The sequence below is a fragment of the Hippocampus bargibanti genome, linkage group LG04 (assembly GCF_051943395.1).
Source record: "Hippocampus bargibanti isolate YZ-2025 linkage group LG04, ASM5194339v1, whole genome shotgun sequence".
Taxonomy (NCBI): Eukaryota; Metazoa; Chordata; class Actinopteri; order Syngnathiformes; family Syngnathidae; genus Hippocampus; species Hippocampus bargibanti.
Genome location: NC_142737.1, coordinates 4,320,641 through 4,333,613, shown reverse-complemented (window position 1 = coordinate 4,333,613; position 12,973 = coordinate 4,320,641). Strand labels below are relative to the sequence as shown.

Genomic DNA, 12,973 nt, shown 5'->3' with positions numbered 1-12,973 from the left:
ATATCGTAGGAAAATAAATATCATTCCAAGAAGGCTTTTTTTTTTTTAAATAGTCACTCTAAATCTCAAACCTAGCTAGCGCGCGTCGTCGTTCAACACGGACGCTAGCAGCGCCTCGCCCTCGGGTTAGCAACATTAAACGGAGCGCCTTTGACGCTGGAAAGTTAAACAGTCGTATGCATTTTCAAGATATGACGGACAGATTTGGCCTCACGAGCTTTTGTGGTGTTTGCGAAGGACATATATCACGACAAATGGCTACATCTGTCATCAGAAAAACAAATATCCGAGTAGTATGTGCTATAGCTGTACACGGGGTATTTTGGTATTTCGTGAATAGCATTCAGGGCAGTTTTGAAGTAGAGTTTTTGTTTTTGTTTTGGTCGCCTTAAGGTAACATCTCAAAGGTTCTGGTGACCCACGCTCTCTTCGTAGAAGGCTAGCTATGGCTGTCTCAGATTACCTATAGGATACAGTACATGTAAGAGTTAGCATTGTTTCCAAAAAATACACGTGAAGGTGATCTTCACATCTCATGCTCACAATTTGACTGGTCTCATCACGAAAATATTGGATACATCTAAAGTAACACAACCACCCCCCCCCTCACCCATCCTCCCCTCGTGGATGAGTCAATGAATCTATCAATGGATGACTTTTACTTGTGCTTAGAGGAGCCAAAAAAAGGAGGAAAGTGATTTGGAAGAAATGGTTTGTGATTGGCTGGGCCCGGGAAAATTTCAAGCTATTTCAATTTGCAGCATTCAAGTGGCGGAGTTCAAAGTGATAGATGTTTGTTTGTGCTCTAAGAGGTGGTGGTTCTCAAAGTGAAGTCTGTGAAGCAAAATAATCAGCAATAAATAATAGTTTTTTTAAGTGCATACTGATGTAGTCTGTCTGAGAAGAGAAAAATATATAAATATATATATATATATATATATATATATATATATATATATATATATATATATATGTGTGTGTGTGTGTGTGTGTGTGTGTGTGTGTGTGTGTGTGTGTGTGTGTGTGTGTGTGTGTGTGTGTGTGTGTGTGTGTGTGTGTGTGTGTGTGTGTGTATGTGTGTGTGTGTGTATGTGTGTGTGTGTGTGTATATGTGTGTGTGTGTATATATATATATGTGTATGTGTGTGTATATATATGTGTGTGTATATATATATATATATATATATATATATATATATATTCTCCACTGCGAGACTAATAAAGGCAAATCCAATCCATATATATGTATATATATATATATATATATATATATGTATTGACACACACACACACATATATATGTATGTGTACATACATACATATATATGTGTATGTGTGTGTATATGTATGTGTGTGTATATATATATATATATATATTCTATATATAATAGGCAAATATATATATATATATATATATATATATATATATATATATATGTATTGACACACACACACACATATATATGTATGTGTACATACATACATACATACATAATATAATTTTACAATTGTATATAATTTTATAAAATTACATAGAGAATTCTATTTTATATATAAATTATGTATACTGTATATATAATTTAATACAATTATATATACAGTGTATATATAATTTAATAAAATTGTATATATATATATAATTAAAATTAGATCGATACAGAATCTTATATTTTATATAAATTATATATGTATACTGTATATATAAATTATATATACTGTCTATATAGAATTTTATTTAAAAAAATATTATATCTATATATATATATATATATATATATATATATATATATATATTCTCAGATAATGAGTACTTTCACCGACAAACTCCAACTTTGTCACCCCACCAGCCCCCAAATTCTTTACGACATCTCAAAATAGACAACGTTTTACTTTGTATGCCATTCAAAAAATACGGTAGTTAGCTTTAAATGTCATTCAAATTATAAGCGGTGTGTGTCTGGGGAGAGGGGGGGGGGGGTCGGTCCGATTTTTCTTTTAATACTTGGCATTAAGACCTTTTAAGGATTCATCTCATCCGGAGGAGATGAAGAGTGAACAAGGCCGTGAGAGTGATGGATGAAAAGGGGGGGGTGGCGGTCTCTCAAGCTTTAAACGTCAGATATACAATGTAGCAACAATCGTATCAACTCACGGGGCGGTCCAGCATTCCCTGGAGGTGCATATTTGTATATCTCCCGGACGCCAATAGGTTCACCCCGAGGGAATAGAGGAGCGATTCATACTTGGAGTGCAAAGAAGAAGTTAGGAGTCGTCACTGGCTGAGCGCTTTTTGCCAAAATGACCAGCAGGGTCTCTGTTTCGCAGATTCGGCTGGATCTTGTACATATGGGGTCCCACGGACCACCGCCAGCTCCCGCGGGCCTCCGCTCCGGTCGGAGTGGCGGCGCCCGCGGCCGCTACCGCCGACGCTTCGGCCGTAGATGCGCACGGTTTGTTCTGCAGGAGCTGTATAAGCATGGTCATCTCCGGGCCCATCCTGGACACCATGCTGGCCCTGACTCGCTCCACCGTGTCCTCGTCACAGTCCATCAGGCTCTGCAGCAGCCTCCCATAGAACCTGAAGCCATAGAAACGAAACACATTGACTAGGGGGACGCCGGTATCTGGACCAAATATCCGATTCCCCTTCGCACACACAACACGTCGGCGAAGGAGAGGCGGCGTTAGACTTCTATTTGCTTTCTTCCCAGCCGCATTGAGCAGATGGTAACCAAAACATGCAAGTGAATACAACGTGAGCCATCTGGTATGCTACATAAATCCAGGTCAAAGGGGCATCCGGTGTACAACATTTCGATTTGCTGAACCAACAATGGCATTTTAATGCTACTTTTGTGGCGAATACTCTCCAAACAAGGCTATGTAGGGCGCACGTGGCCTATAGGCGTCTAATAAGACGTCAGGCCAGGAAGGCAGTTCAAATTGAGCATTTTTTTTTTCACTAAGGAGTAATTTACAGTAACACGATATGCAAAGCGATAATCCAATTTGGAATTTATTGCCATCGCCGTGCGTTACAGTTGTGGAAAAGATGAGTTGCTTATGAAAAGTTAATAAATAAAGGAATGAATAAATACATATGTACATAAATAAGTGAAGAAATAGACTAAATAAATAAACATACAGATAACAGACAAATTAAGAAACAAATAAATAGATAATTAAATAGATAGGTACATGAATACATTTATTAAGATAAGGAAAGAGATGAATAGATGGGAAAATAAATAAATAACTTAAATAATTAACAGATAAGTAGATGGATAAACAAGTAAATTGATAAATAGATGGCTAAATAAATAAATAATAGAAAAATAGGTTAGATAGCTAGTCAGATAGCTGGCCAAACAGCTAGCTTGCTAGCTAGCTAGCTAGCTATCCAGATAGATAGGTTAGAGAGCTAGCCAGCTAGCTAGGTACATAGATAGCCGGCTCGCTAGCTAGATACATAGATAGCCAGATAGATAGATAAATAGAAGGTTAGACAGCTAGCGAGATGCATAGCTAGTTTGCTAGATACATAGATTGCTGTACAAAGTTAGCTACATAGCTAGATTCATAGATAGCTAGCTAGATACATAGATAGATAGATACATAGCTAGATAGATACATAGATAGCTAGATACATAGATAGCCGGCTCGCTAGCTAGATACATAGATAGCCGGCTCGCTAGCTAGATACATAGATAGCCGGCTCGCTAGCTAGATACATAGATAGCCGGCTCGCTAGCTAGATACATAGATAGCCGGCTCGCTAGCTAGATAAATAGATAGCTGGCTCGCTAGCTAGATACATAGATAGCCGGCTTGCTAGCTAGATACATAGATAGCCGGCTCGCAAGCTAGATACATAGATAGCCGGCTCGCAAGCTAGATACATAGATAGCCGGCTCGCTAGCCAGATACATAGATAGCCGGCTCGCTAGCTAGATAAATAGATAGCCGGCTCGCTAGCTAGATACATAGATAGCCGGCTCGCTAGCTAGATACATAGATAGCCGGCTCGCTAGCTAGATACATAGATAGCCGGCTCGCAAGCTAGATACATAGATAGCCGGCTCGCTAGCTAGATACATAGATAGCCGGCTCGCTAGCTAGATACATAGATAGCCGGCTCGCAAGCTAGATACATAGATAGCCGGCTCGCTAGCTAGATACATAGATAGCCGGCTCGCTAGCCAGATACATAGATAGCCGGCTCGCTAGCTAGATACATAGATAGCCGGCTCGCTAGCTAGATACATAGATAGCCGGCTCGCTAGCTAGATACATAGATAGCCGGCTCGCAAGCTAGATACATAGATAGCCGGCTCGCAAGCTAGATACATAGATAGCCGGCTCGCTAGCCAGATACATAGATAGCCGGCTCGCTAGCTAGATACATAGATAGCCAGATAGATAGATAAATAGAAGGTTAGACAGCTAGCGAGATGCATAGCTAGTTTCCTAGATACATAGATTGCTGTACAAAGTTGCTATGTGCTAAGTTAGAATGGATACCAAGTTCGGTGCTATGTTAGCTTAGCGTTTGCGACAATTTGTTTGTTTAGTAAGGCTGTAGCGGAGGATTGTGGGCTGGCGTAAGCGGTGGTTTAGCTCACCTATTTGGGAAGTGGCTCGGTAGCTGAGCCACCTCGCCGATAGCGTCGGGATTGGTCCGGGCAACCGTGCAGATATCCAGTTTGCTGTAGCACTCCTCCTGAACTTCATATATCATTCTTTGGAATGTGGAGCAGCGACGGATGGTCGAGAACACCTTGGAGGTGACGCCGTTGGCAATGCACTTAAGGCTGTCTTTCACAAATGCTTTACCCTGTAGAAGAAAACACTTTGATTTAATTTTTGTATTTATTCTTTTGTCCTACTTGGGTCGGCCATTTTCATTCGCCACATGACTGTCGTATCTGTGAGGGAATGAGTGTCACTTGAAACGGCGGATTAAAAGACAGTATCAAGTAGTCGTAGTTGAGAAATCCTAGTCCTCGATGGCCGCTATCCTTTATGTATACAAGATACCGCAGGATTCCGAATATGAAAACTCAGATTGCTGTAATGTTAGCCAAATTCTATTCGGTGAGACAAAGTCAACCAAATCTGTTGCCAGGGTTGTCTTGTTTCACTCTAAAAACTGATTTTTGCGAGGGCTCTTGGAGAGCAAGATGTGAGTGTCACAGTTATCTTGCACTGAGAGGATTTCATATTGAGCTGTGATAATGCGGTGCAGAGATTTGGAGGTGATACTGGAAGATAGCGGAAATTGTGTCATCCTTTAGCAATCATGCATTTTTCATGCTATGAAAACAGTGCTATTGCACATTTTTTGTGAGTCAATATCTACATTTTTCACTTTCAGCTCTGCCAGAAAAAAATGGCACTCGATGACAGTCCAATTATGCAAACAACCCTCTACTTATAAAACTAATTGACTCTGGAAGACATTTCTGAACTAGAATTTTTTTGATGGAGAGACTCGTTTTCCATATACAGTGAATGCCCTAATCCATAGGTGTCAAACTCAAGGCCCGGGGGCCAAATCTGGCCCACCACATCAGTGTATTCGGTCCGCAAAAGCAAATCGAACTTTTGAAATTTCATGATGCTTATTAAAGTCTGAACCGAAATTTCAAATTATTGTACGTAAACCACAATAACTGTCATTATTTTTTACTTCAAATTTGAAAACTACTTATTCATTAACTCATTCACTGACAATGTGCAAAAATGTGTCCACTTCAGTGCCAGGGTTTTTGTCATTTTCACTAAAATTGCAGGAATAGTGAGTTTTCGGACTACAAAAATGTTCAGTACAGCGTTAAAAAAACTTAGACGCTCTTCTTTTATCAGAAAAAAGTTAATTCCTAAGAGTTATTTGACCTTGAAATGGGGGCGGCTGTTAAAAATAAAATAAAATACAATACAATACATATTGATATATATCGCACTTTAAACAACAGCTGAAGCTGTAACAAAGCGCTAACATGGGCAAAAGGCAAATGATGGTAGGGAAAAACATTGCCAGAGATCTGACCAGCGCTTTATCGGCACCCACGCAATAAAAAAAAATTCGGGAATGCCGCTCCACATCATGCTTTTCAATTCTTGAATAAATTCGGGAATGGCAGTGAATGAGTTAAGAGGCGGATTAGGTCACCGACTGTAAATGGCCGTTAAAGGTCGCCATTGTTGTTTTGGAATGAAACTTTTGTCTCATTTTTAATGACTACTTGATGATAATTTAATAATAATAATAATAATAATAATACATTTCAATTCTAAGCGCCTTTCAAAACTCTCAAGGTCACTTTACAGTCACAGGATCAGTTTTTCTGCGGGTGAGTAGCGGTAGCCGCGTGTGGCTACCGCTGAAACTGGAGCAAAGCGCCAACATAGAAGAAAAGGGAAATGATGCCCCCTTGCGGAAGGGAAAAACATTGCCAAAGGTCTGGCCAGCGCTTTATCGGCACCCAAACAAGAAAAAACAAATCCCGAATACACTTGTGAATGGCCGTGAATGAGTTATTTATATATAATGATATTATTGTTAATTACATACTCCGTTTGAACCTATTTGATACTCGGTTTTGATATTTTTTTAAAAATGAATTTATCTATGTTCATATGAACACGCTTAGTGTAAATGGGTTAATCATAATAATAATGATAATAATACATTTCATACAAGCGCCTTTCAAAACTCTCAAGGTCACTTTAGTCACAGGATCGTTTTTTTCTGCAGGTGAGCAGCGGCAGCCACATGCGCCAGCGTTCACTCAACCCGGAAGTAACTCAAATAGATAGAAAGCTAGCTAACCAGCTAGTAGATAGCTAGCAAGCTATTAGCTAGTCAGCTAATAGACTTGAGCCTCTGCTGTCATTGTAGTTGGTGGCGCCGGATATTTTGGAGGTTGTAAAAAATTGAGAAACACTAGGATGCATTTCGGGTGTGTGCGCGTTTGACTTTTGACTCAATTACAACTCCCCAAATCCTTTTTTTTTTTTAATGCGATGCAGCACCAGCCCCACTGCATATTTTTCTCAGCCGCACCACCGCGACCGGAGTCGTCGTCGTCGTCGTTGTAGGGGAGTGTAAGCGTATACCTGAGTGTCAAATTTAGCAGCACTGTACAGGAAGGACTTGCAGATGTCATGCATGCCATCTGTGTCACACGTTGAGTTTTCCAGGCAGGCGAAGGCCCCGCAGCCCACTTGGAGGGCGCCGTTGAGACAGCGCGCCACATCTGCTGTAGGCACACACATGAGGATGAGGATAATGAAGATCAGAATCAGAATCATCTTTATTGGCCAAGTATGTAGAACACACAAGGAATTTGTCTCCGGTAGAACACGTTGCACTAGTATCATAAAACAGACATGACAAATAAATGTGCAGGACACGAAAGTCTAATCTAATCTAATATAATGCCAATTATGACGTGGAGCGCCATTCCCGAATTTGTTCAGGTTTTGTTTTTTCATGCCTGGGTGCCGATAAAGCACTGGCCATGGCCTCTGGCATTCTTTTCTTTTCCACAAGGGGACAGCTGTTGTTAAAGCGCTATATAAATCAATATGTATGTATTGTGTTGTATTTTCTACACCTGCCCCCATTTCAAACTCAGATAACCCCAGGCCCATAATTTAGGAATTAACTTTTTTTTTTTAATGAAAGAATATAGTCTAAGGTTTGTAATACCGTGTAGTATATTTATGTAGTCCTAAAAGTCAATATTCTGTGGGTCCTGGAAAAATGACAAAAACCCTGGCACTGGAGTGGACAGATTTATGCACATCGTCTGGCAGTGAATGAGTTAATATCACCATTTAATGATTTTTCACAATTTAATATGGTTGTGCGTATTGTTGAATTTCTGTCTACACGTGTTGCTGCACCATTTGTGTTCATGACTTTCGGCTCAAGTGTTACAACATTAAGAAGTTGATGCTACTTTGTTAAAGCTTCAGTTGGTGTTAAAGCGTTGTATCAAGCAATATGTTGGTATTGTATTGTAGTTTGTACAACCACCCGCATTTCAAGCTCAGATCACTCCAAAACCATATAAATTAGGAATTAACTCTTTTTTTTCTGATGAAAGAAGAGAATCTCAGGTTTCTTACGCTGCATTGAATATTTATGTAGTCCTAAAACTCAATATTCTGTGGGTCCTGGAATTTCAGCCACAGTGACAAAAACCCTGGCACTGGAATTGACACATTTTTGCACGTCTGGCAGTGAATGAGTGTATATGTGGTATGGTATTTTAGCAAGAAATGTGCATAATTTGCTTTATATATAAATATATATATATATATATGTATGTGTGTGTGTGTGTGTGTGTGTGTGTGTGTGTGTATATATATGTGTGTGTGTGTATATATATGTGTGTGTATATATATATATATATATATATATATATATATATATATATATATATATGTGTGTGTGTGTGTGTATATATATATGTGTGTGTGTGTATATATATGTGTGTATATATATGTATATATGTATATATGTATACATATATGTGTATATATATATATATATATATATATATATATATATATATATATATATATATATATATATATATATATATATATATATATATATATATATATATATATATATATGAGATTTGACCCCCGGGCCTTGAATTTGACCTCTAAGTAAATTCTCCCCAAGTGAATGGACGGCTGACTTCACGATGTCTCTTATCTGTTAGCATAACAGAGTCCAGCTAGCTGTGCTATCATGGACGAGGGATCCTTCCTCCATCCTACTTCCGTGATCCATATTTGCTCGCACTATGGTCAAAAATACTCAAATTGTCAGAGTCCTAAAATGTGGCCTATCAATTACCACTTGGTGTAAAAATAATTGAAGACAGAGGCTGGTGGTGGCAGGGCACCATCTGTGTGTGTGTGTATGTGTATGTGTATGTAAAGGCACGGCAACAATTCTCAGGAATCCCTTTGGTATTTCTGGTTCTATTGGTCCAAAAACTGTGCTGCGAAATATCCTTCCCGCCAAGGGAAAAGTCATGCGGCGCCAAAAAGTGTCGAAGCCTCCGGGATCTGTAAGGTGTCCAATCTGCAGTGTTGCCCCTTGCGGCTGCACATCCTTTGTCAAACGCCACGGCGTGATGGAATGAATATTCTCCCTCGTCGCTCGCATTTTTTGTCGCCCGGAGCTTGGCAACTGTAGTGAGAGTGTGCAGTTCGAGCGACGGTTGGCATGCTGATGGATCATCATCATCATCTTCATCTGACTTCAACGGACAGTTAGGACGGCGGGAAAAGAAATCACTCTCGAGGACATGCACACTGCAAGAATCAAGAGAAGAGTGCAGAAAATCCAACTGGACCCTCCGCACCCTGCACACCACCTTTTCCAACTACCGATCCATGTGCACCAAATCTAGTAGACATTTAAACAGCTTCTTCCCCCCTCGCCATTAACTCTCTAAACAGTCGAACTGTATAGTGCCTCTTTGCAATTTTACACAACCTTGTCAAAATCCAACCAAAGTACACGATTGTACACTTGTAGCTCCTTCTGAGGCTTGATTGAATTATTAAAATGTCACGCTTTCCCTGTTTAAATGCTCAAATAGATTGTCCACCATAGATTGTACACCAATGTTCTATTCATTAGCTATCTAGCTAGCTTTCTATCTATTTGAGTTACTTCCGGGTTGAGTGAACGCTGGCGCATGTGGCTGCCGCTGCTCACCTGCAGAAAAAAACGATCCTGTGACTGTAAAGTGACCTTGAGAGTTTTGAAAGGCGCTTGTATGAAATGTATTATTATCATTATGATTATGATTAACCCATTTACACTAAGCGTGTTCATATGAACATAGATAAATTTATTTTTAAAAAAAATCAAAACCGAGTATCAAATAGGTTCAAACTGAGTATGTAATTAACAATAATATCATTATATATAAATAACTCATTCACGGCCATTCACAAGTGTATTCGGGGTTTGTTTTTTCTTGTTTGGGTGCCGATATAGTGCTGGCCAGACCTTTGGCAATGTTTTTTTTCCCTTCCACAAGGGGGCATCATTTCCCTTTTCTTCTATGTTGGCGCTTTGCTCCAGTTTCAGCTGTTGTTAAAGCGCTATATAAAGGAATGTTTGTATAGTATTTTGTACAGCAGCCCCCATTTCAAGCTCAGATAACTCCAGACCCATATAATTTAGGAATTAACTTTTTCTGATGAAAGAAGAGAGTCTAAGGCAGGGGTATCAAAGTCGTTTTTTTTTTTTTTTTGCCATGGGCGAAATTGTAGTTATGGTTTCCTCTCGAGGGCCGTTATGAATTTGGGGAAGCTATAAGAATGTTTAATCCCCTCCACATATTACATCAAGAGCGCACAACAAATTAATAATAACTAGTTTTCAAATCTGAAGTCAAGAATAATGACTGATATTGTGATTTAACAACAATAATAATACATTTCATTTATAAGCGCTTTTCAAAATTCTCAAGGTCTTACAGTATAAGGATAAGTTTTTCCTGTGGGTGAGCAGCGGCAGCCACACGCACCAACGTTCCCTCAACCCAGAAGTTAATAGATAGAAAGCTAGCTTGCCAGCTAGTAGATATCTAATAGATAGCCAACAGATAGCTAGCAACTTAGATAGCTATGTAGCGAATAGACAGCTAGATAGTTAGTTTACATAAAAAAAAATATGACATTTTGGTTAGGATTTTAGCAAGCATGGAATTTCACAAGTTTGATTTGCTTTCGCAGGCCGGATTTGGCCTTCTGGCAATATTTTTCCCTTCCACAAGGGGGCAGAATGTCCTTTTTTTCGCCATGTTAGCGCTTTGTTCCAGCTTCAACTGTTGTTAAAGCGCTATATAAACCAATATGGCCGAACAAAATGATGTGGCGGGCCGGATTTGGCCCCCGGGCCTTGACTTTGACACCTGTGGTCTAAGGTGTCTTACGCTGCATTGAATGCTTATGTTGTCCCAGAATTTGATTGACAATGACAATAACCCTGGCACTGGAGTGGAGACATTTTTCGCACATTGTCTGGCAGTGAATGAGTTAATAATGAATAGGTTAAGAAACAAAATGAATGCATTTGAAAATGAATTGATCTGTGTCCATATGAATGTGGTGGGTGTAAATGGGTTAAAATGCCTTTCATACTGATACCATTTTCTTTTTTTTTTTTTAACATTTTTTTTCCTGTAAAAATCATAATTTTACAGCTTTATATTATTGTACACTCACTAATGCACAACATTAGAGGTGAAGGGGTAGGGGGGGGGGGGCTATGCAGCATCTCAAGCTCATCTGTTGCCTACTGGACAACCAAGTTAAAAATAAATCCATCAATAAAAATAAAACAGAAACGACTGCACAAGCCCCAAAACGATCATAACGAAGGATGAAATGTGCATGACAGCGAGCTAAGAAACACATAGACGCGCACGCGCACATCGATGCGGCTCCAAAAGCATGTGCGTTTTGTGCTACTTACAAGGGCTGTTAGCCGAGAAGCGTGCTCTCCTGGACGGATAGGACTCGTTTTGATCCAGCTCGTATGCGGATGCGTTGAGCAGCATCAGGAGGAAAAGTCCCGTCCTCAGAGGCATCGTCTCCCCCCTTTCGGCGAAGAGATCGCAACTAAGACGTGACGAGTAGTATTTCAAAATAAAATAACCTAAAAAAAAAAATAAAAAAAAGAGGAAGAAATGCCGATTGAAAGAGGGGGAATGAACGAACAGGGGGGAGGGGGGGGAGTGAGGTTTCTTTTTCCTTTTTTTTCTTTCTTTTTTTTTTACTCTTTCCTCACTGTGCTTTGGACTCGCACGTCAGGCAGACGGCAACCGATGCTCAGTCCGAGTTTCGTTTTTGCTCGGCTTTATATAGAAGCCTGGAACGCCACGAGCTGGACGTCTGCGCCAATCACGAGGCTGGCTGCCTTTAAGGAGCCGGCTCCTGCGTCGCACCACTACTAATTGATAAAAAAAAAAAAAAAAATCCACCTTAGTTATTCATCGTGACGTCCATCGTGAGGAGGGGGAGGGGGAAAAAAACGATGCTTTCATCTTTTTTTTTTATGACCGGCAAAGTCATCATGAAGATACCGGCATTCGATGGACAAATGTAATGGGAAAAGCCGCTCGTTTTACAGGAAGGGAAGATGGAAGAAAAGAATTTACAGCCACTTTGCTATGAGAAGTTTCAGGGAGAGTCTGTCTCGGGGAGTTTTCATTGGCGAGGGCAGTTTTTATGTGAGTGTGTGTGCGCGCTTTAAGGGATTTCTTCATCCGTCTGTCCATCATTCATCCCTGCATCCGCTCATTTGGATTGGATGGATGGATGTACAGTGATACCTTGTCTTACGAATTTAATTGGTTCCCAGACAGAATGTGCAAGGCGAAAAGTGTGTATCCCAAAAAATAATTTCCCATAGGAAACCATTAAAATGAGAATAATCAGTTCCCAGGTCCCCATAAAACATAATTTTCTACTTTCTAATTTTCTAAGCCTTATAACTACATAAAATATACCTTATTTTATGTTTAATAAATGTGCTATGGTATTCTATTTAAAGAAATAAACTGTACTGTATAATAAAGTCCTTTTATTTACCTTTGTGATGGTCGTTGATGGCTTGATGGAATGGAGAGGGTTTCCTCAGCATTAAACACTTGATGAGGAACGTAGCCTTCTTTCACCATCTTGAGGAATGATCCCTTGTCGGTGCTTTCTCTGCGATAATTTTATCTAGTTCCTCATCAATTGTGTTCTGTTTAGCTGGTTAATAGCTTTTTGCATCAGTGTACAGATTGTACAGGTTATTTGTGGAGCCTGATTGATGGGATATTTTAACCTTGCAGTCTACACTCTGCCTTTGAACTATAAAAGTTGAAACTCTCTCACTGTCGTACGCCTGTCTCTTTAATGTTTAAACCACCTCCCCTCA

At 39.6% G+C, this 12,973-nt stretch overlaps 1 protein-coding gene across 2 annotated transcripts; it reads right to left on the bottom strand.

Moving 5' to 3' along the window:
- Positions 1-2,094: 2,094 nt before the first annotated feature.
- stc1 (stanniocalcin 1) lies at positions 2,095-11,754 on the bottom strand. Of its 2 annotated transcripts, none has more exons than XM_088995441.1 (4): positions 11,522-11,754; positions 7,120-7,259; positions 4,623-4,834; positions 2,095-2,578 (listed from the first exon to the last, which is right to left on the bottom strand). In XM_088995441.1, exons 1-4 carry the CDS (start codon positions 11,634-11,636, stop codon positions 2,263-2,265), a joined length of 783 nt encoding a protein of 260 aa, XP_088851567.1. In that variant the 5' UTR covers positions 11,637-11,754; the 3' UTR covers positions 2,095-2,262. The 2 variants fall into 2 exon arrangements, with proteins under 2 accessions (XP_088851567.1, XP_088851566.1); XM_088995440.1 differs by having other exon boundaries at positions 7,120-7,262; positions 11,522-11,753.
- Positions 11,755-12,973: the final 1,219 nt, after the last annotated feature.

Coding starts and splice junctions, on each gene's coding strand:
- stc1 (XM_088995440.1), bottom strand. CDS start 11,636: ATGCCTCTGAGGACGGGACTTTTCCTCCTGATGCTGCTCAACGCATCC. Junction 7,263..11,521: donor CTTCTCGGCTAACAGCCCTT/GTAAGTAGCACA, acceptor GTGTGCCTACAG/CAGATGTGGCGCGCTGTCTC. Junction 2,579..4,622: donor CCGAGCCACTTCCCAAATAG/GTGAGCTAAACC, acceptor CTATGGCTTCAG/GTTCTATGGGAGGCTGCTGC.